We start from the raw sequence: 22,379 nt of genomic DNA, 5'->3' as shown, positions 1-22,379 counted from the left end.
GTCTGTCTGTCCGTCACACTTTTCGGGACACAATAACTCTTTTTCTAATTGAGCTAGAATGTTCAAACTTGGTGTAGGTGTTTATTAGGTCAATGCCTTGATGGAGTTCGAAGATGAGCATTTTCGGCTTAGGTAAGCAGAGATAAGCAATTTGATTGATTGATTCTTTGGGACACGATAACTTTAATTCTAATTAAGTGAGAGTGATGAAACTTGGTGTATAGTTTCATTACATCAATACCTTGACTAAGTTCGATAATGATCATTTTCTGCTCAGGGTAAGCAGAGCGATAAGCAATTTGATTGGCCGAGACTTTGGAACACAATAACTCCCCTTCTAATTGAGCTAGAATGTTCAAACTTTGTGTAGGTGTTTATTAGGTCAATGCCTTGATGGAGTTTGATTAGTCATTGCATTATAAAAATATGAATGTTCAAGTAATTAATGAGTGTCAACTATTTGTTTTTGTCCCCCGCCTTTCAAAGAAAGCAGGGGACTATTAAAATGGGTTCATCCGTCTGTCTGTTTGTCTTTCTGTCTCTCTGTCTGTCCGCCTGTCTGTCTGTCCGTCACACTTTTTGGGACACAATAACTCTTTTTCTAATTGAGCTAGAATGTTCAAACTTGGTGTAGGTGTTTATTAGGTCAATGCCTTGATGGAGTTCGAAGATGAGCATTTTCGGCTTAGGTAAGCAGAGATAAGCAATTTGATTGGTTGATTCTTTGGGACACGATAACTTTAATTCTAATTAAGTGAGAGTGATGAAACTTGGTGTATAGTTTCATTACATCAATACCTTGACTAAGTTCGATAATGATCATTTTCTGCTCAGGGTAAGCAGAGCGATAAGCAATTTGATTGGCCGAGACTTTGGAACACAATAACTCCCCTTCTAATTGAGCTAGAATGTTCAAACTTTGTGTAGGTGTTTATTAGGTCAATGCCTTGATGGAGTTCGATGATGAGCATTTTCTGCTTAGGGTAAGCAGAGATAAGCAATTTGATGGGTTGATGCTTTGGGACACGATAACTTAGTTCTATTTAAGTGAGAGTGATAAAACTTGGTGTATAGTTTTATTACATCAATACCTTGACTAAGTTTGACAATGAGCATTTTCTGCTCAGGGTAAGCAGAGCGATAAGCAATTTCATTGGCCGAGACTTTGGATGACAATAACTCTCTTTCTAATTGAGCCAGAATGTTCAAACTTGGTGTAGGTGTTTATTAGGTCAATGCCTTGATGGAGTTCGAAGATGAGCATTTTCTGCTTAGGGTAAGCAGAGATAAGCAATTATATTGGTTGATGCTTTGGAACACGATAACTTTAGTTCTAATTAATTCAGAGTGATGAAACTTGGTGTATAGTTTCATTACATCAATACCTTGACTATATTCGATAATGAGCATTTTCTGCTCATGGTAAGCAGAGTGACAAGCAATTTGATTGGTCGAGACTTTGGAACACAATAACTCTCATTCTAATTGTGTTAGAATATTCACACTTGACGTAGGTGTCAATTAGGTGAATTCCTTGATGGAGTTTGAAGATGAGAATATTCTGCTTAGAGTAAGCAGAGATAAGCAGTTTGATTGTTTGATTGGGACACAATTACTTTAGTTCTAATTAAGTGAAAGTGAGGGCACTTGGTGTATAGCTTTATTATATCAATACCTTGACTAAGTTCGATAATGAACATTTTTTGCTGAGGGTAGGCAGAGTGATAAGCAATTTGATTGGTCGAGACTTTGGAACACAATAATTCTCCTTCTAACTGAGGTAGAATGTTCAAACTTGGTGTAGGTGTCTATTAGGTGAGATGTTTAAACTTGATGTAGATGTTCATTAGGTGAATGTCTTGACTGAGTTCAATGACTAACATTTTGAGCTGAAGCTAAGCAGAGCTAATCGATTTCATTTGTCGATGGTTTGGGACAAGATAATCTTGATTCTATCTGATAGAGAGTAATGAAACTTAGTGGAAAAAAAATAAATGTGCGATTAATTAATATGTGTCATCTATTTATTTTGCAATTTCGGTGGAGGACATCAGCCTCACTGTTGGCTGGTTATTTTTGAATTAAGGCAGGGAACATCACTCTTACTGTTGGCTTGCTGTAAGCAATTTTCAAAATAATTTGTTTTCTTTTTTATTCAGGTACTAACACATCATCGAGTAACGCATCATTGGGTAATGTAACAGTGGATTTTGAAGAGCAAATGACAAAGTATGCTATCTACTATGTTATTATTGGAGCCTCTGTATGGGTCTCTTCATTTATACAAGTAAGTTGAAATTTTATGTGCAGCATTTATATTAATTTGGCATGCCACAATAATTTGTAAATTTCTCATTATCATTACAATTACTCCTAATACACTAATTTTTTATTTGGGAGTATATTGTCGTCATCTCTGTGAGTCCACAATCTCAGAGATCCAGATAACTTCCAGGGTTACTTCCCTTTGTTAAAACCCCCCCAACTTATTAGCACCCTAGAGACTTTAATTATAATCAGATCTTTATGAGTTGTATAGCTCATAACATTTTAAACTACTTAGCTGCTGAGGTGTGTATGTTTGGTTTCCTGGCAATCTATGTTTGATGGAATTATCCATGTTTTTTTAAGAACAATTGTTGTTTATTAAGTTTTATATATACCTAAATCTATTTTTAGATTTCATTTTGGACAGTAGCATGTGAAAGACAGACACACAAGATACGTAAAGCTTTCTTTTGGTCAATTTTACGTCAAGATCAGGCATGGTTTGATAAACATCAAAGTGGTGAATTAACAACAAGATTAGCAGAGTAAGTTTACTGTAGAGTGACATCAGTCAGTTTTAATCTTTTGAGATTTTTATATCCTCAATATATAGTGTTCCCCTTGTCAGTACATTGCAGTCTGTCCTCCCAGATTCAGTTTTACATATCTTTTTGTCTCTAGTGTTTTGAGATATTGTGTGTAGCTATTTTATGGGCAGATTAAGTTATGTTCCAATTACATGAGATATTGCCCTTGAACTTGAGAAAAGTCATGAAATTTCAATTTTCCAGGCTTCTTTTAGCCATTACTTTAAGATTTTGGACTAAAACTTGACACAAAGGTGTATTATTTGTAGTTACATACAGATCAAGTTCCAGTTATGTACCAATCTAAAAACATTTATTAGCCATGCTCCTGAAAATATATAAGCTGAGTTGAAACTCATGATTGTGTGCAGTGCTTGCAGATATTAAACTGAAACCTGGTAACTAGTAACTTTAGCTTTCAAAAGATATTCATAAAGATCATTCCATAATTTGACCACTGGTTACAATAGGAAAAAAAAGATTTAATCAAATAGGCCATCCCCCTTTCTCTGTTCTTTTTTTTTAAAGCAGATATGAATGTCTGTTTTTATTTTTCAGTGATTTAGAAAGAGTTAGAGAAGGACTGGGAGATAAGTTTTGTTTATGTCTACAGTTTGTATCTCAGTTTTTATCAGGTTTTGTGATTGGTTTTATTAAAAGCTGGAAGTTGACGCTTGTCATGATGTCTTTAACACCAGCTTTAGCTGTTTGTGGAGCTTTCATTGCTAAGGTAAGAAAAAGGAAAATTCAGAAAATCAATTGAAATGTATAACTAATAAGGATTTCTAGATTTGTTTTCAACCTTCATCCAATGACCAATGATTGCACATGCCACGGATTAGGATTAGGTTCTTAGCTAAGGAGTCTTGAGCTGTTTTAAAAGATTGATTCTGCTTACTGTAATTGTTGTATATTTCCAGGTTGTTGCCTCTTTTTCAAAACGTGAGCAGACGTCATATGCTGAAGCAGGTGGTATAGCAGAAGAGGTTTTATCATGTATTAGAACAGTTACATCATTTAATGGACAACAGTGTGAAATTGACAGGTAATACACATATGTTTATACATGTATCTATAATAATTCACAAATAGTTATAGTTCATTATACATGAATTTATTAAACATACATTATGCAAGAGCTAAATCTGTCTATTGCAGGTCTTTCTTTAGGCCTGAAATGTTATCTAAATTATTAATTAGACATTAATTAACTTATCCAGACCATATTCAACTCTAGATGGCATTGCTAGCCTGCGATCTTAAGTGGATTGTGAGCCGATTTACTGCATAAATTTCCTTCTCGATTAAATGGATAATCGAGACTATGCTGTTTATCGTACTGACTTTAGTAATGATGACCGAGGCTAAGCAGAAATTTCATTCGCTTAGTTCTCAGTTCATAGTGGATCAATTTGAATGAAATTTTCAGCAAATTGCCTTTATGTTATCTAGTTTTTAATTATTATAGTGAGAACTGCCAACTCATTATCGAATCTCCCATAATGTATCTTTAACTAGCTGTCTGCCATCAATAGATATCTTCAGGAAAAAACATGAAGATCAGACTTGTGATAACTTTACTCTTCAATCATTTTTAGTTCAAACCTGCTTAAGGATAGTATTCTATGGCCAAAGTATTAATGTTTTATTAAACAAATGAAAGTTTATTTTGGTGCCAAGGAAAGGTGCTTTTATTTATATCTAAGTGTATTAATAGCCTCTTTGATATCCCACACTGCTTGTATTCTGACAACCTTGCATTGAGCATATGTAGGCAAAAGCATCTGAAGCATGCTGCAATCGACAGTGTGCATATTGAAAATAAGAACCAAATCCAGCCAAACATTTCTTTAAAATTGTATTCTGTGGGAGTGGTGATAGAAGATCTCCTTAGTTATATGAAATGAAAATTATATAATTGTGTTTTATAGGTATTCAAGAGCACTTAAAATCAGTAAAAGATTGGGTATTAAGAAATCTGTTTTTGTTGGTCTGGGAACAGGGATTACAATGTTCTTCATTTTTAGTGCCTATGCTTTAGCTTTTTGGTAAGTTATTACTTATTCATGATCAGGGCTGCCGACAACCAGTATCGCAGCACAATTTGCGATACATATTTTGTCCGTTGCTAATCAAAAATTAAAATCTAACGTTTTTGATTCGCAGTAACTGCGTATCATTAATATGCCTGTCATTTTGGATATTGACACAAAGATTTATCCACATTTCTTAACACTTTCAACGTGTATAAAATATCAAATAAATTTTATAAACAAAACGGAATTCTCCGTGTGACATTTTCTTCTCGAACTACCCAGACTCAATTCATTATACTATATAATACAGGGACATAATTCTATGAATCGTGACTATTAAACCGGAAATAGGGAATCAAGTAGTACCACTCACGTTGTGAGACATGTCAATTTCGAGTAATTATTTGAAAAAAAATAATTTCAATATATCCCCCACGTATTGTAAATAAAATATAAAAAATAAATACGTGTAAACGTATTGTAAAATGAGAAATCAAAGTAAGAATTCCCGTTAACTATTATTGTTTATATCGCGTGCGTCTAGTTAATCGTGATTATTCGTAAAATACCGCGCACTTCCGATTGAACAAAAATAATAACACACGATAAAAAGCAGACGAAATTGTTTTCTAACGAAGAAATAAGAAGCCACTGCCAAGAATTGGCTTCAGACATAAGGCCTAACCAAAAGTCTACATTCATTCAGAAATGTTCACAGCTACCTGTAGAAGTGCTAAAATTCTAAAAAATCTTAAGAATGAAATCTAATCATTTGTTATCAATTAAAATTAAAATAATCTTGTTATTTAGGTGTTTTATGTTGAAACTGAAAAACTGCTAATAAATTTTTAAATTTGCTAATCAAATTTGGCAAAATTGGACTTTTTGATTAGCAGTGCTGCTAATCATCTGTGAAAAATTACCGACAGCCCTGTTCATGATCAGATATTCAAAGATAAATATCATTTCAATCATTACTCACTATTGTCACTTGATAATTCTCTCAAAGATAAAATGATTTCACAAATATATTTCATTGATACATATACCAGGTAATTTGCAAAAATACTCTTAATCTTAGTTAAATGTTAATCCAATGCCAAAGTCTTCCAACCATATTTAACCACTGGAATTAAAAGAACAAAATTTAAAGGCTCAACAAGCCATCCCATTCATATATATTTCAGGAGTCAAAAGTGTTCACCAAGTATAAAAATACCATCATGTAGAATGTGCTAGCTTATACAAAAGTGATAATGCTAGGTTCCCACTGTCACGATTCGTACTGCGAATGAAATCTTGGTTTTAATCGTGGAGTAATCATGGTGATCCTATCGGGTCTTATCATATATCGATGTCAGTTGTAGCAATCATGTTGATTGTATCGAATCGTATCTGAACGTATTTGCATGTACCAGATTGTGGACTCAATAAAGGTCACTCCTGTCGCAACGTATCGCACGACAGTGGGAACCTAGCATAACACATTTATTATTACTATTTTTCAAAAAGAAAGATAAAATTGTAAACTAAGAATGACCATTACTGGTACTGGTAATTTATCGATTTGAATAATTGTTGGACCAAAATGTTTTTTGATAAAGAAGTAATTTTGATTGTATATGGTCTTAGGTTCTAAATTGAACCTTTATTGAGCCATGTTGTGGCTTTAAAGAGAAAAAAACACATCTTTTTCTTTAAGTTCATTATTCACTTTTGTACAGGTTTGGATCAACCCAGATCTATGAATACAAGAAGGACGAGGATGAAGGTTTAGATCCTGGAACAGTGATGACTGTAAGTAATTTACTCTATGAGAAATCAGTTGACTTGAAACAACCTCATCAAGGCTATATTCAAGATGACATCATTGTTTGTTTTATTGTAGGTATTTTTTGCAGTGATGATTGCCTCAATGTCTTTAGGTAATGCCAGTCCTCATGCTACTGCTGTAGCTACAGCTAAAGGTGCTGCTGCTGTTGTACTAGAAATAATTAGAAGGGTAAGTAGTTTACTTATGTTAAGAACGTTATATTGGATACAAATTTTGATAATTCACTTTTATGATTCTTTCATCTTCTTTACAAACCAATATTGCATACAAATTTTGATAATTCACTTTTATGATTCTTTAATCTTCTTTACAAACCAATATTGCATTTTACTGTGTGTAAATTGTAAATTTCCTAATTTTTCTGATCTTCGTCCATTGATATGTGGAAACTGTATATAAGACGTATGATTGTCAACTAAATGAGTTCATGTTTATCTTGTATGTTTTAGCTTTCCATTCATTATTTAATGGTTTAGAAGGAGTTTTAGCAACACTCGTCAAAAATAACTAAGTCTCAGTAGGTCAGCACTAATTAGACAAGGCTAAGATTATTTTGAAAATGTTATTATTCAGTATTCAATATTGCATTTAGTTTCTTGTAATATAATGCCTTTTTAAATCATTTATTTATTCTAGAAATCTGTCTGGTGGGGTTCTACTTATTATTTTTTGTTTAAAGAGCACATCAAGTGAGAAAACAATATTATATGAACGTATAGCCATTGGTTACTATATACACATTACAGCAAGTTCACACCAATCTGAATGATATTAATAGACCTCCCGTAAAAACGACTTTGCCAATTATCGAAACCCTGTTAATCCTTTAGATGCCAGTGCTGTCACAGTGACCGAATGAATATTAGAAATGGTTATTCCTTAATTACCAATACACACCGCGATGTGTACTCATTAACACCTGACTGATTCTTTAATCCCCTAATGATATAAGACAATTAACTACGGGATAATTTGATTTGTACTTTATTTTAATTTTAGATCCTATTTAGAATTTGTTATAGGCAATACAAATAAAATAAGTTGTTTCTTGGACCCCTCCCGCACCTAAAAATGGATATGCGTACAGTCGATATATTGATCTTGATGAAAAAAGAAAATATATAACACCCGCCCAACCATTGACACATTAGTCATAAAACAAATTTGTCGCATGTTCCTACTTTATTTATGTCCGTTGTCTGACATTTTAATCTCCTTGAAGTCAGCTGACAGCATGTGGAAGATAGTCATATCCTAATTGTATATAACATCCCAAATCAATGGACAGTAATTATAACTTTCAGTTTATACTTGATGATACTTATCTACTGCCCAGTCCTTTACCAAGCGTGAACGTGACGATGATGACACACCCGTGACCTCTGGTTCTACTTGAGTTTTGTGACGTCACACAATAATGTTTATCTGTAACCATTTTATTTCGTAAGAATTGCCACGTCTGACAGCCAATTTGTCACTATAGAATATTTTAACCAATTTCCATTCACTGACAACAAAATATTCGTACGTATACGCACATATATCCATACGATTTGCTGCCTATTAACATCTTCAACTTTTTTCTGTATTAAAACTACGTCTTTTAAGACCCCATACAGAAATTCCTATCTCCAATGGCACTTCCACGCGATCTCGCTGTCGCATGGAATTCATCGCCTACGGCACTGCTTACTACGAAACTAGTAAAATGGTTGATTTGGACGCCAAATACCTGTGAATGGTCACATACACCAATAACAGACATAATAATACGTGGAAGTTAGCTATGTCTTTCTATGATAATGCAGCATTTTAAACTCTAAAATATTCCAGTCACACATATGTAATCTATAACAATTCAAGTTGAGAAAGGCAGCTCTGTTGTTGTTGTTAGTGTTTAATGTCCGCTTCCACCGAAGGTGATATCGCAGACAAGTTGTCTTTTTTTTATTTTCATTATCTTAGCGCACGCGCAGGGGTCTTTTCTGTGGGAGGAAACCGGAGTACCCGGAGTAAACCCACAAGGTTGAGAAGGCGCCCCTATCTCCAAGCCACATACGCTGACACCAGGGATCGAAACCACAACCGCAAGCCAGAGGTGACCGGCCAGCTAGAGGTCGAAGCGTGACACTCTAGACCACTAGGCCATCCCAACCACCAAAGGCAGCGCTTAAAAATACTTTGATTTATAGTGATTTTTAGCTGCTTACATATAGATAACTATAATGAGATAACGATTAGGTCAGTCAGTATGTTAATTGAACCGTCAATATGTTAATTGAACCGTCAATAAACACTAGTCAACTGATCATAATGGTGTATATTCTATGTGTGGTCCCTCTTGAGGTCACCAGCCAATCAACCGGATTAAGGTTGTAATTGAAAAATTAGATAGTGTTTTCTTGTTTGCGGTACTTAAAAATTAATATGTCGAATAATTTTAATCACATTGGTGGCCGTAATGTTTATATAGTAACCACTGGCTATACGTACATAAAATACTTGATGTGCTCCTTAACACTCCGTCTGTATGACTTGTACAAATTGCTTTATGAAAGGTTTTTTTTTTCTTCAGGTTCCTCCAATTGATTCATCATCAAATGCAGGTAGACGACCAGATAGTGTCAAAGGCCAGATTGATTTTGTTGGTGTTGATTTCAGTTATCCGACCAGACCAGATGCAAAGGTAGCATATAAAGTGCTAGTAGTGAATATTTGTCTAGTATTTCTGTGGTCCCTTTAAGATAGCCTTTTATAACTTCTTAATCCATTTGGTAAAATCAATTGTAAAGTATATTAAGTATTGTTTAATGATCGAGAGCGAGACATTAAGTAATATATTGTAACAACATGAGGGCCGTGAGGCCCGAATGTTTTTACAATATATTACGCAATGTCTTAAGCTCGAGACCATTAAACAACTTAAAATACAGACACTTGCACGTGCTTTGCAATGAAATACGTCACTCGAGTTCAATATTTTACCAAGTTACGCTTGGCACATTGCCCGTACGATTATTTGAAATAATGGTACTCCAACATCAAAGGATGACGTCACATCTGTATTTTAAGCATACTTATGTCATTTGTGGATGTCATTGGGGCATTGTGCTACCATTAACTCTAGCTAGTTGAGATGGCTATGATGTATGACTCAAAGTATGTTTACCTTTTCCAGAACAGCCTATACCAGTTGTCATAAGTCTCACCAAAGTGAGAATTGTCCCTTGAAAGGTTCACTTGTCTTTGGGTCCATCTTTCATTTAGACATTCAGTTCCCCCTCGTACTTTGTGTATTGTTGTTTATTAGGTCTTCTCAAATCTCTTTGGCTTTTTGTATTTTCTATAATGTGTTTGTATACTGTTACTTCACAGTTATGCTGCACCATGTATTTGACCTACACTTCTCCACAAATTAATCATGTTCTTTCATAGAGACCCATAGTTATATAGTTAGACTGGGCAAAACTTATTATAGTGTGTGTTTCATTTTAACCCGAAATATAAAATGTACATGTAGTAGAACTCTAATAGTAAGACTCTTGGGAATGCGAGCCTCTGCCATGATTTGACTAATGATGTGTTAGTCTACCAATGATGCACAGAACTGAGGACATTAAAGGGCAGATGGCTCTATTTTTTGGAACCTTGAAATAGACAAAAAATGGTTTTCAAAATAATATTAATGTGATATGAATGTATGCAGAGTGATTAATATTCAATTTTTGAAAAATATATTGTAATTTCTAATTAATTATGTTCATTGAAATATGTGAACAGTTGAAATTGAATGGCAGTCTTTTACGCCTGCTTAGTCCATTCTACATGTTTTATAATTTTTTATTTTGTTGTTTGTGAATCAGCCTTAACTGATTATTTCCACATTGTGTTGTAGGATATATTTTTATTTGTTCATTATAAAATGGCACCCGTACCGATTATGAAATGTTAATTATGTTTTAAATATTAGATATTAGGATTCTATACTTTCAAGGCAAGATAACAACATCAATATTGATTAAAATTAATCAATACTGAGTTAGAGACTTTGCTCCTTTAAACAGTCATTTAAGGAAATTATTTTGTACATTTCTTTATGCTATATGTAAAATATAGAAGTTTTATTTGTATTACAGGTTTTAAGGAAATTTGATTTAAGTATTGAACCCGGGCAGACCGTTGCATTAGTTGGTTCTAGTGGTTGTGGTAAATCTACAACCGTTAATATGATACAACGATTTTATGATCCATTATCTGGAAGTGTTAGTATTATATCTTACTTATTTACCATCATACAACCAAGTCTTTTTCTGTAAAAGTTATGCATTATGTAAGAGCTAAGTCTGCCTATTGCAGGTAATTTTGACTTCTAATGTTATATGAATTATTAATTAGGCATTTATTCACAAGCTCTAGACCATTGGATGACCGAGATATTGAATGGATTAGAACATCTGTTTTATTTAATTATTTTGTGTTGAAGATCGCTCAGTATATTCATTTTTCATTATCTATTTTTGAACAACCAGTATTATAGTCAGCTCTTTATCTAAAATATTACATAATACAACTTTAATAAAGTCTGAATCTTTGTTGTTGATTTATGGCTACACAAATGATCAATTAGATTGAACCATTATTTAATTTTAAATTTTGAATGATTTTTCATATGTACTGTGTAGGTTTATCTAGATGGTCACAATTTAAAAGAATTAAATATAAAATGGTTGAGACAGAATATTGGTGTGGTATCACAGGAACCTATATTATTTGGTCGAACTATAGCTGAGAATATTCAGTTAGGGGATCCTACAGTAACCTATGATCAGATAGTTGCAGCTGCTAAATCTGCCAATGCTCACGATTTTATATCCAATCTACCAAAAGTAAGTACCCTCCCTGTGCATTTATTGTATAATTTTCTGTTAAGAATCTTGTAAATTTTGTCACATGTCTCTGCGGTAGGTGATTGTACACATTGGTAGTGCACTGAAAATAAAGATATTTGGAATCATGCCTTCATTCGCCCAGATGATGCAGAAAAGTGGGATGTTAAACTTCATTTAATTTTATCTTGTGTTTTCAATTCAAAGAAGAGTACACAGACATACCATTTAAAATCTATCATCAACTTGGTAATTTTTGATTAGTTAGCTCTCATGAACAGTTTTTATTAGCGTGTGCTTTTTAAAATTAAATAACTAAAAAAATACTCATTCTAGCCCACATATATTACTAATCATTACAAACATATAATTATGGCTGATGAAATCAATAGGAACCAATGTAATTTCAAATGGCCTTAACTTTGGTTAATATTAAATGGTTTGAAAAATTTCTGGACCCATACAATTTCTTCTACATAATAGTTTATATATTACTCATCAGGTTTCAATTTACTTCAGAAATTTGCCAACAAGTCATTTTTTTATGTATTTTGTCCCAATAACATCACAATATTTGGTATTAGGCAACACAAATAAAATAACTTGTTTCTCGGGCACCGCCCGCACGCAAAATTGGTTGCGCGTGCAGTCTATTTATTAGTCTTGATGAAAAAAAATAAATATGTAACGCCCGCCCGCACATCGACAAGCAAGTCGTAAAAAAAATATCCCGCATGTACCTACATCCGCCATACATGTATATCTATTCAAATGTATTAAAACTGATTCAGATGAACATGCTGTCTTTTTTATCCGAACAATGGCGAAGTTTGGCAGATTTGCCTTTTTTATTGATATCGAAAGAACCTCCATTTTGTATCACGTGATATTAATTACCTCCCCTGATAAACTAGAATTTGATTCGTGTTAAAAGTCATTGGCGACAATATTTCAATCATTCGATCGTAATCGGCTCATTATTGCCGGCTTCAGTCGGTCCTTGTTTGGAAAATCCTATTGATAAAATAATGAACCGTAGAACAGGTTAATTAATTATAGCTAAGAATACGATACGATGACGATAGTCGTCATAATGCATACCTTAGAATCTGGGTCATTATAAGCACATTTACGGTAGTTTCGATAATCCGGAAAATAATAATTGGTTTACCGATTTGATGGTTTTACTGACCAGTTGTTAGTTAGATTTAAATAGTCATTCAATATAAACACCGGATAGAACACCGAATATCCTGAGAAACACACCGAATATCCCAAGAAACAGTATTTCCGGCAATCTCCAATACCGATGACACGGTGTGACATGCATTGGTTGGAATTCGGTAAATAATTATAAATAACCCGGCGACACTAGATTTAGTTTTAAATACTGTTTACCATGATTATTATTTTTGATACACCTGGTGAAAGAGGCTTAGTTTTCAAAAATATTGTTGTCTTTATGGAGGGCTATTACATAGTCGTATGGAATTTTATTTTAAACCAATTTCAATTATGTGAATTAAATATGGAAAATTATTTTCCTTTCAGTCAGTGTTCAGTCTCAGTGTTTTAGTAGACTTGATTTTGGGTTTATGTTTTAAGTATGTACAATAAAGTTGAATATAACGGAAAGCAAAAACGTAAACAAGTAATGACTTTCTCATTTAAAAAAAAAAAAAGAAAGACCGCCCTCCCGCCCCAACAATTTTCAGCAATAGCCAAATTTTATTTTGCACCATCAATGAGTAAAAAAAAAAAAGAAACCGCCCTCCCTCCCTACAGTTTCAGCTGTCAGTTGCCCGAGAAACAAGACATTTATTTTGTGTGGCCTTATCTTGTGTATTTATTGTGTTCTAATGTTGGAATTTGTAATTTGACTGACAGGAAAGTTCTCCAACCTGTCAAACTTCACTGTCAGTCAGTCAGTCAGTCAAACTGGCAAATATGACTATAATAAGAGCCACTGTACCTAATCTTACTTTTGTTTCCTGAAGAATAAATTTTTATTGAGTAAAACTTTGATATCATCTGTAATATTTAATAGAGTTATGATACACTGGTTGGTGAACGAGGAGCTCAACTTTCTGGTGGACAGAAACAACGTGTAGCCATTGCTAGAGCTTTAGTACGTAATCCTAGAATATTGTTGTTAGATGAAGCCACGTCCGCTCTTGATTCATCAAGTGAAAAAGTTGTACAGGATGCCCTAGAAAAGGTAAGTTTCAGTTTTGAATACATTCTTTACAGGTGTACACTGTGCAACCTTGATCCATAACTGGTATATAGACAAAAAGACAATCTATTTCGTTTTGTTTTTTATAGTTCAAAATTCCGCTTTACTTGTCTTTACTACACAAGGATCTGGAAGAGTTGTTATCATTAACGTGTTCTGGATGATGTGAGGGATTAGCCAATGTAACGGTCTGTTACGGCGAGCTTTTGAAGTAAGGTGCACGGAACTGTGGGTATTCCACTAGAAACATCAATGCTGATTGGTTAATCAAATGTCTGACGTCATAGGGTCAAAAGTCGCTCATGACCTCTGACGCTACCTCCCAAAACAACAGGTCAGATCATCATGTAGTGTAGGCCATCGAAAGTATAAAAAAAACGAAACGAAATATAAATCTGTATTTTAATCAGATTGACAAAAAGACTATTATTCATTCAAATAATTTGTTAAACTTAATTTGGTACTACATAGAAAAATATGAAATCATCGATAGATTCACTGAAATTAAAATATGAAATTATTGATTATGTGGTGCATACATAACAGTTTATACTGCTTAATCAACAAAAACAGTTCATTGAGTAGATTATTTGATGGATAATTTTAGGCTAGAGCAGGTAGAACTTCCGTTGTTGTTGCTCATCGTCTGTCCACAATACAGAATGCAGATGTGATCTATGTATTAGAAAATGGAATATTAGTAGAGCATGGTAAACATATGGAATTGATGGATAAAAAGGGTGTTTATTATCAACTAGTTACATTACAAACTATCGCAGAGATGAAAGATAATGGTGATGAAGGTAAGATAAAATGATGTCATTGATTTTTTTTTTTCAATTTCATTATCTACTCTGGTAATTGGATAACCCAGTATTAATTAGTCGTCGATTTTAGAATATTTAAATTTAATGAATGTGCCGGTTGTATTTAGTCAAAGGTTTCATCACAAAATAACACATCACTTAAAGGGGAAGACCAATGATTTTCAACAAGGTTTCCAAAAATCTTAAATATATATTGAAAAATAATCCTCTCTGTAACACAAGCAAAAAAGTTTTAATAAAAATTAATTTCTCGCTTACAAAAACATTTTTGCTTGTTTTACAGAGAGGATTATATATGAATATTTATTTAAGATTTATGGAAACCTTGTTGAAAATCGTTGGTCTTCCCCTTTAAATCCTTGATTTAGGTCGAGCTGCTCATGATTTTCCACCAGGGTTTCCCCTTGTCAGTGCCAAAGGATAGAGGACCTGGTAAGGACTAGCATCTAGTCATTTGGGTGGCATGAAAATCAGACGTCCTGTTTTCACATTGGTGTACACCTAAACGAACCCTCGATAGTTGTAATTAAAAATAAGAGTAGGCTGTAGCACCGCTGTCCTGGCCCAATTGCCCTCATAGCACACTGCATGGCATATGGCCGTCTTCATTATACAGGTCAAACTCCTTTAATATGAAATAGAGAAGTAGATTTATAAAACCAGTAAAGATACAACTAAATTGTATTTTATGGTTGATGTTTTTGCCTTGTAGAAGTTGTAGCAATAGTGAAAGATCCAACCAGACAAAGAAAATTATCACGTCACCTATCTCGACATCTTTCACGCCAAGAATCACAATTGACCAAAGAGGTTGACATGGTAAGTACAGCAACTCTTCAATTTTATAGTGCCTAACATAGAAGTTATTCATTTACAACACATATTTCTTTACTTAGTCTTAGTTGTTTTTGATAAACTCTCTAAAAATCCTGGATATGAAAAAAAAATAAAGTCCATCTTATAGTTTAGGGGTCTCACATAAATGGTTGATGGTTTGAGGCATATATTCGAATGGGTTGCCAAAATATTGGCATGTTTGATTTACCAGGAAAACTGTATACTGTATATGAAATTTTTTCAGTTCAGATTACAATAATTGAGATCCAGAAATAAGTGAATCCTTAAAATTGATGGTGACAAATGGTATGAAATTAATAAGTGGGGCTTGAAACTAACCACAACAAACCTATTGTATTTTAATGTTACTCAAAATGTTTAAGTTTCAGTACTTTTTTTTCCAGGATGAGGACATCAGCAAACCAAATTTCTTCAGAATATTTCGTGAAAATGCTCCAGAATGGCCATTTATAGCTATTGGTAGTTTTGCTGCTGCTATTAATGGTAGTGTTATGCCATTGTTTGCTGTTTTCTTCAGTGAAATTATAGAGGTATATTTCTATTTAAACTTTTTTTTAATATTCCAGATAATACCAAGGTTCTGGACCCTCTAAGGGAAACAGATTTTATCCAATTTTGATGAAACTTAAAGTATATGTTTATATAACAAAAATCTTGGTTCCTTTCAATATTCGTGCATGTCATACCGTAACTTCTTGGATTATGGTCCCTGGTTGTACAAAAAACCACATTTTAGCTTCTGGACCGTCTAGAGGTCACAATTTTTATCCGATTTTAAAAAACGTTTAAATATATCACTGTTACAGGGTAATGAAGGTTGAGCGGAAGTTGGGCGGGAGTTTGGGGGAAAATTGAAATAAAACTACCCGACAAAATAAAGGGACATAACTCTTATTGTTATTTAAGCAAGCAGTTTTAGACCACTCACAAAAATCAGGTGTCAATATTATATTCTAATTTGTACGTAATAAAAAATAGGTGCACCTCGTTAATTTTCATATTTAATTCTCTTGCGGTATTCAAATTTATGTCAGTAATATTCCTACAAAATACAATAGAATGAAAGCGTACCGACTACTGCCGACCTGTACTTTTGATCAAATTTACGCCAGTAATATTCCTCCAAAATTAACGTATACTCTTCAAAAAAAAGAAGGGGATATTCAGAAACCATACAAAACTATGGAAATGCACTGCTGTTTTTATTAGAGGTAACCAGTGTATGTAAATAACAAGTCAGTCGCCTACACATGAATATAAACAGTTCATCTGGGTGGCTTATCTGACAGACCCATTTCACTCACAAAGAGATACTGTCAAAAGTGAAAATGGACGTTTTTGATTTTTGTCTTAATAATGAGTAATTGCTCCACCAATCCTCAAACATTCAGCAATTCGTCATGGCACGCTCTACTGTCCAATCACGATTTGGGACAATCTGACCCACTCCTCTTGCAGTGCCACGGCCAATTCTTGCAGTGTTGTCCGTTGACGTCGACCAACACGTCTCCAGATCATGTCCCAGACATGCTCTGTAGGGGAAAGGTCAGGATTCATGGCTGGCCAAGGCATATGGACAATATGGTAAGATGAAAGATGAAACGTCGACCTGCACGGTAGTACATATATATATTTGCCTCATACTGTTTTACTGTATTATCTTGATAACGTTGAGAGAATACTCTACGAAACGTCGCCTTAAATACACTAGTAGCTGTTTATCAAATAGCTCTGTCTCAATTAAACTCATCTCACTTAACTGTAAATTTTAAATTGAAGACATTTGGCAAACAAGGTGAGGAGTTAAAAGAAGATGGGTTATTTTGGAGTATGATGTTTTTAGCTCTTGGTGGATTAACTCTAATCGTCAACTTTATACAGGTACAATAAAAACATCCATTATTCAGTGTTTTCATTGAGCAATGTATTTACATGTCTTTGGGTTTTTGATACAGGTGTTGTTGTTGTTTTATTCAGTATTAGAGACTGCAGTATATGGATCCAGAAATTTTTTCAAACCATTTAATCTTAACAGTTTAGGCAATTTGAAGTTTGCATTTGTTCCTATTGATTTAACTAGCCATCATTATATGTTTGTAATGATTAAAAGTATAGCCTATTTGATGTATGTTGGATAGCATGAGTGTCAAAATATTATTTAACTTACAGGGAATTTTTTTATACGCCCACATTTTCATGTGGACGTATATTGCTGTCGCTCCTGTCCGTTTGTCTGTTTGGACGTTCGTCCATCCACAGTTTGTTTGTGGACACTCTACAGGTTACACATTCTTATCCAAATTTGACGAAACTTGAAATATAGCTTTATCTCCAAAAGATCTTGGTTCCTTTTGATATTGGCATGTATTGTATGGAAACTTCATGGATTATGCCCCCTGATTGTACGAAAGAGCATGGTTTTAGCTTGTGGACACTCTAGAGGTCACAATTTTAATCCAATTTAGATAAAACTTTACATGTATGTTTATAACCCAAAGATCTTGATTCCTCTCGATATTCGTGCATAACGGACAGCAGCTTCCTGGATTATGGCCCCTGATTTATGAAAAATCGTGTTTTTACGATTACAATTTTTATCCGATTTAAGAAAACGTTCAAATATATCGCTGTTACACCATAATGATGAGTTTGAATTTCGTGAAAATCAGACCGAAGCTGCCAGACAAAATTTTCGCTCGCTCTGTGTAAGCAAATTGTGTTAAAGTATGTAATATCAAGGTTGTGGACCCTCTAGAGGTCACAATTTTGATCCGATTTTGATGAAACTTAAAATATCTCGGTTCCTGTAGACATTCACACATATCGAACTGAACTTCCTGGATTATCGCCTCTGATTGTACGAAAAATAAACATTTTTGAGCTTGTTCTCTGTCCATCTCTTCAAAAATGTGGGCGTGTCTTGCATGGCAACCACTTGTTTATAATACTTTTCAGTGATCATTTGTCTATTATTTAAATGATGGACATTTTTATTGGCTTGCCTTTTATACACATATTATTGTCATTGTTCTAATGATTTTACAGACGACCTCTTATGGTACCTCTGGTGAAAAAATGACAGCAAGGCTTCGCCTTCTATCTTTTAAATCTATGTTACGACAAGATATAACATATTATGATGATCCTAAACATTCAACTGGTGCCTTAACTACAAGACTTGCTACTGATGCTTCCAATGTCAAAAATGTAAGATTAATATTAGTTGTTAAATATTGTAATTTTAATCTAAAACATACAGTTGTCAGACGCCCATCAGCAGAGTTTAAAGAGTGGCTTCCATGATCTTGGGCATGGTTTCAATTCCCCGCTTTTACCTGACAAAGAGTAGAGTCGCCTGTCCAACCTCATGGATTTTCTCAGGGTCCTCCGGCTAACTCCCACAGCTAAATACGTCTATGCGCAAGTGAATTACTGAAATAAGAATAAACAGTTTGTTACTCCCAAAATGACCTAGTTTGTGTCGATTGGACTTCAAACCCTATTTCTCTCTCTTTCTCTCTCAAGATCACTAGCTTAACACAAGTCTGAATTTCACTAAGGTTCACAACAATTCCAGCAAGTTTGAAAAACAAATCTTAATCATATTGACCTGTAGAGCACTTACAAGAATTTAGGCATAAAAAATGCTGTTTTGAAACAAAACAGTAAATTTTTAAATTTTTATGTCAATATCATATATCAAATGTATGCAGATCAAACACTACAATATGAAGATAATCTTGGACAACCTTTGTAATTGAATTATTTTATATTTCATTTAGGCTACAGGTATCAGAGCAGGAATAATTATACAATCTCTTGTTAGTGTAATAGCTGGTATGGCTATAGCTTTTATATTTGGTTGGAAGTTAGCCCTTGTCATTCTAGCAGCAGTACCAATTATGGCTGTAGCAGGTATATAGTTTACTCAATATATTACAAAATCTAGTTTCTTTTTGATGGGGCACTAAAGACTCTATGCATGATTTAGTTCTACAGAATACCTTGGCAACTGCTATGTGGTGAAAGTTGAATCTCTGGTTCAACTCCATTGACTATTTACAAAGAACTGACGAATTGAAAATTCCAACGATCTATGCTGCTCGACATGTAACAAGACATCTGCCATCTTTATTTACTGTGATCCAAATTAATGGGCCTGTTTTAATTCCAATTGAATCCAAGCTGTGAGATTATCTAGTGTTGGTATTTTGATTTTGTTTTCTTAATTAGATTTTCAACAATCAATATTAGCATGGAGATTATTTGAAACCACGACGTGTTTAACCTTGTGCTAAACAACACCTATTGATGAATTTCATGTCATAGCATTTTAAGATCAGTGTACATGCAGACATTGACTTATAAAAAGTGTGAAACTTTCTAGATCTTTTTTCTTTTGCTAATTTCTCCATTGCTATTTGAAACCATGATGTGTTTCTCCTCTTGCTAAAACAAAACTCGGCACCAAATTGGCGTTACAGCTTTTGAAGTGACTAGGTATACACAGTCAACAGCTTTTAAAATGTTCAAAGGTCTTTAGGTTTTAGCTGCTCCTTTGTTGATTGCTTTGTTAATATTTATGTGCCAGAATCATGAACTATTTTACATGATCGCTACAATGATTGCACAGTGCTCTGAACCTCGGGGCAGTTTAGGGCTCTTGTATTAAATATTATTTTGGTGAATATGAATTTAGGTGCATTTCATATGAAGGCTCTGACAGGTGGTCAGAAGAAAGGTGCAGAACTGCTGGAAGAAGCAGGAAAGGTATGTATGTTTAATAATTGTACCCTTTAAGATACCTTCTCGCAAACATTTTACACAAAAAACTTATTCAGGCAAAAACTGATCTATTAAAATTTTGCTTCAAATCCCTCTCAAATATTTTTAATCTCGTTTGTACCCTTCGAGATGCCTTCCCGCAAACAAGCTGTGTGATATGATTATTAATTTGTCTATTAAAAGTTTTCTTCCAAAAATTTTGATCACAAAAATCTACCCCATGCACTAAGAATCTGTTTTAAATTGCATGAAAACTACACCATGCCGTAAGAATCTATTTCATAAGTAGCCTTGTTTGTCAAATGACTGAATTGAGGGAGAATCCATTTCACCTTGTATTTGTTGTTAGTTGCTATCATTTACCATAAATATCAAATCAAAGCCTAGGTAAATTCTTGGATTATCCCCTGCCAACTTCTTTTTCTGCTGTTTAATCGCAGCACCAACTGGATGTTTAAATCTCTCACTCTTCTCACATCTGCTACCCATTCAATCAACACATATAGAGCAGTTCTTACGTCACTCGAACAGACAGGCTGTCAGTTAGTGAGACCCTTCCATGGGTTTATTTTTTTTTAGGGAATCCAGTATTTTTATATGTCCCTTCTTTCAATCACAATTTGTTTGTTTACGGTCTACAGTTCACAATTTTTATCCAATTTTTCCGAAACTTGATAATATAGGTTTATATCCCAAAGATCTCTGTTCATTTATATATTGGCATGTATCGGGCCGTAAATTCATTGATTATAAATAATATAACCCCTGATTGTACGAAAAATCAGGTTTTTAGCTGGTGGCCACTCTAGAGGTCACAATTTATATCCGATTTTGATGCAACTTAAAATGTATGTTAATAACCCAAAGATCTTGGTTCCTTTTGATATTTCCGCATTTCTGACCATAACTTCCTAAAATATTGCATCTGATTGTACGAAAAATGGTGTTTTTAGCTTGTTTACCCAATGGAGGACACAATTTTTTCGCGATTTTAAAAACCCTTCAAATATATCACCATTTCTCCATAATGCTGGTTGAGTTAGACTTTCGTGAAAATCGCACTGAAACTGGCTGTTACCACGTACGCAAATCTGTCTTGTACGAGCGTATATTGTTTATTTTCTATATTATATATACCATCTATTAATATTGTATATTACAGACAGCAAGTGAAGCAGTTGAGAATAATTTAACAGTTCAATCACTGACTAGAGAAGAACATTTCTATGATAAATATTGTTCTATGCTACAAAAACCCTACAGGTACATATTATACTTTACTTTCAGACAAATATTTACTAATATTTAGAAGGGTTGGGTGGTCGAGTGATCTAATGTGTATTCTTAAGATCTATTATTGTGTCAGGTGGCATTGGTATGGTTTACGTCACAAGCTTGTACGTAACAAGAAATAGGGTCACCTGCCCAACCTTGTCACTTTTTTCCTGGTACTCCGGTTTTCACCCACTCTTAATATTCCATATGGCCATGGGCAAGCAAATTATATTTGCTTTGAATAGGTAAAAACTATTGTGTATACTGATATTTTGAAGGGGATTGATGCATTTGTGTGTATGGCCAAGTTGTCTAACAGATATTGAAGATGAAAAACCGAGGTCCTGTGTACACATTGGGGTGCACGTAAAAGATCCCTTGACAGTTGGAATTTGATATAAGAGTAGGCCGTAGTGCCGCTGTCTGGGCAAAATTTCCCTCATAGCACACTGTATGGTGTATGCCCATCTTCATTATCCCAGTTCGGAGCAGAACAGTAGAACGTTAAACCCCATTTCATTTCATTTCACAGAAAACTCAACTAATCATGACATACTCTTAATATGGCGGTCCAAGGTTTGTGTCTGATTAATGTCCAAGAATAATATTGGTTAATATATCTTTATCTATTTATTTTCAGTAAGAATATAAGTCATGCTTTCTTCTATGCCATGGCCTATGGATTTTCACAAGGAATAATATTCATGTTATATGGAGCTTCATTTAGATTTGGTGCTTATTTGGTGGCAAATGGAGAAATGGAGTTTTATCAAGTATACAGGTTAGA

At 34.0% G+C, this 22,379-nt stretch overlaps 1 protein-coding gene across 4 annotated transcripts in view; it reads left to right on the top strand.

Annotated features, from left to right (window-relative positions):
• The window catches only part of LOC126828018 (ATP-dependent translocase ABCB1), a 62,162-nt gene that overhangs the window by 4,518 nt on the left and 35,265 nt on the right, over positions 1 to 22,379 (top strand). For all 4 annotated transcript variants that reach the window (XM_056102162.1, XM_056102160.1, XM_056102161.1 and 1 more), the window contains exons 5-24: positions 2,160 to 2,287; positions 2,680 to 2,813; positions 3,414 to 3,585; positions 3,776 to 3,900; positions 4,787 to 4,903; positions 6,616 to 6,688; positions 6,780 to 6,893; positions 9,301 to 9,411; positions 10,862 to 10,987; positions 11,408 to 11,611; positions 13,659 to 13,829; positions 14,455 to 14,650; positions 15,387 to 15,493; positions 15,916 to 16,062; positions 17,312 to 17,413; positions 18,578 to 18,739; positions 19,315 to 19,447; positions 20,232 to 20,302; positions 21,480 to 21,580; positions 22,233 to 22,373. In XM_056102162.1, the coding sequence (XP_055958137.1) occupies positions 2,160 to 2,287; positions 2,680 to 2,813; positions 3,414 to 3,585; positions 3,776 to 3,900; positions 4,787 to 4,903; positions 6,616 to 6,688; positions 6,780 to 6,893; positions 9,301 to 9,411; positions 10,862 to 10,987; positions 11,408 to 11,611; positions 13,659 to 13,829; positions 14,455 to 14,650; positions 15,387 to 15,493; positions 15,916 to 16,062; positions 17,312 to 17,413; positions 18,578 to 18,739; positions 19,315 to 19,447; positions 20,232 to 20,302; positions 21,480 to 21,580; positions 22,233 to 22,373 (2,635 nt within the window). The remainder of the gene's footprint in view (positions 1 to 2,159; positions 2,288 to 2,679; positions 2,814 to 3,413; positions 3,586 to 3,775; positions 3,901 to 4,786; positions 4,904 to 6,615; positions 6,689 to 6,779; positions 6,894 to 9,300; positions 9,412 to 10,861; positions 10,988 to 11,407; positions 11,612 to 13,658; positions 13,830 to 14,454; positions 14,651 to 15,386; positions 15,494 to 15,915; positions 16,063 to 17,311; positions 17,414 to 18,577; positions 18,740 to 19,314; positions 19,448 to 20,231; positions 20,303 to 21,479; positions 21,581 to 22,232; positions 22,374 to 22,379) is intronic.

This window comes from Patella vulgata, chromosome 7 (assembly GCF_932274485.2).
Source record: "Patella vulgata chromosome 7, xgPatVulg1.2, whole genome shotgun sequence".
In the NCBI taxonomy this organism is placed as follows: domain Eukaryota; kingdom Metazoa; phylum Mollusca; class Gastropoda; family Patellidae; genus Patella; species Patella vulgata.
This window is presented reverse-complemented; position numbering and strand designations above follow the sequence as displayed.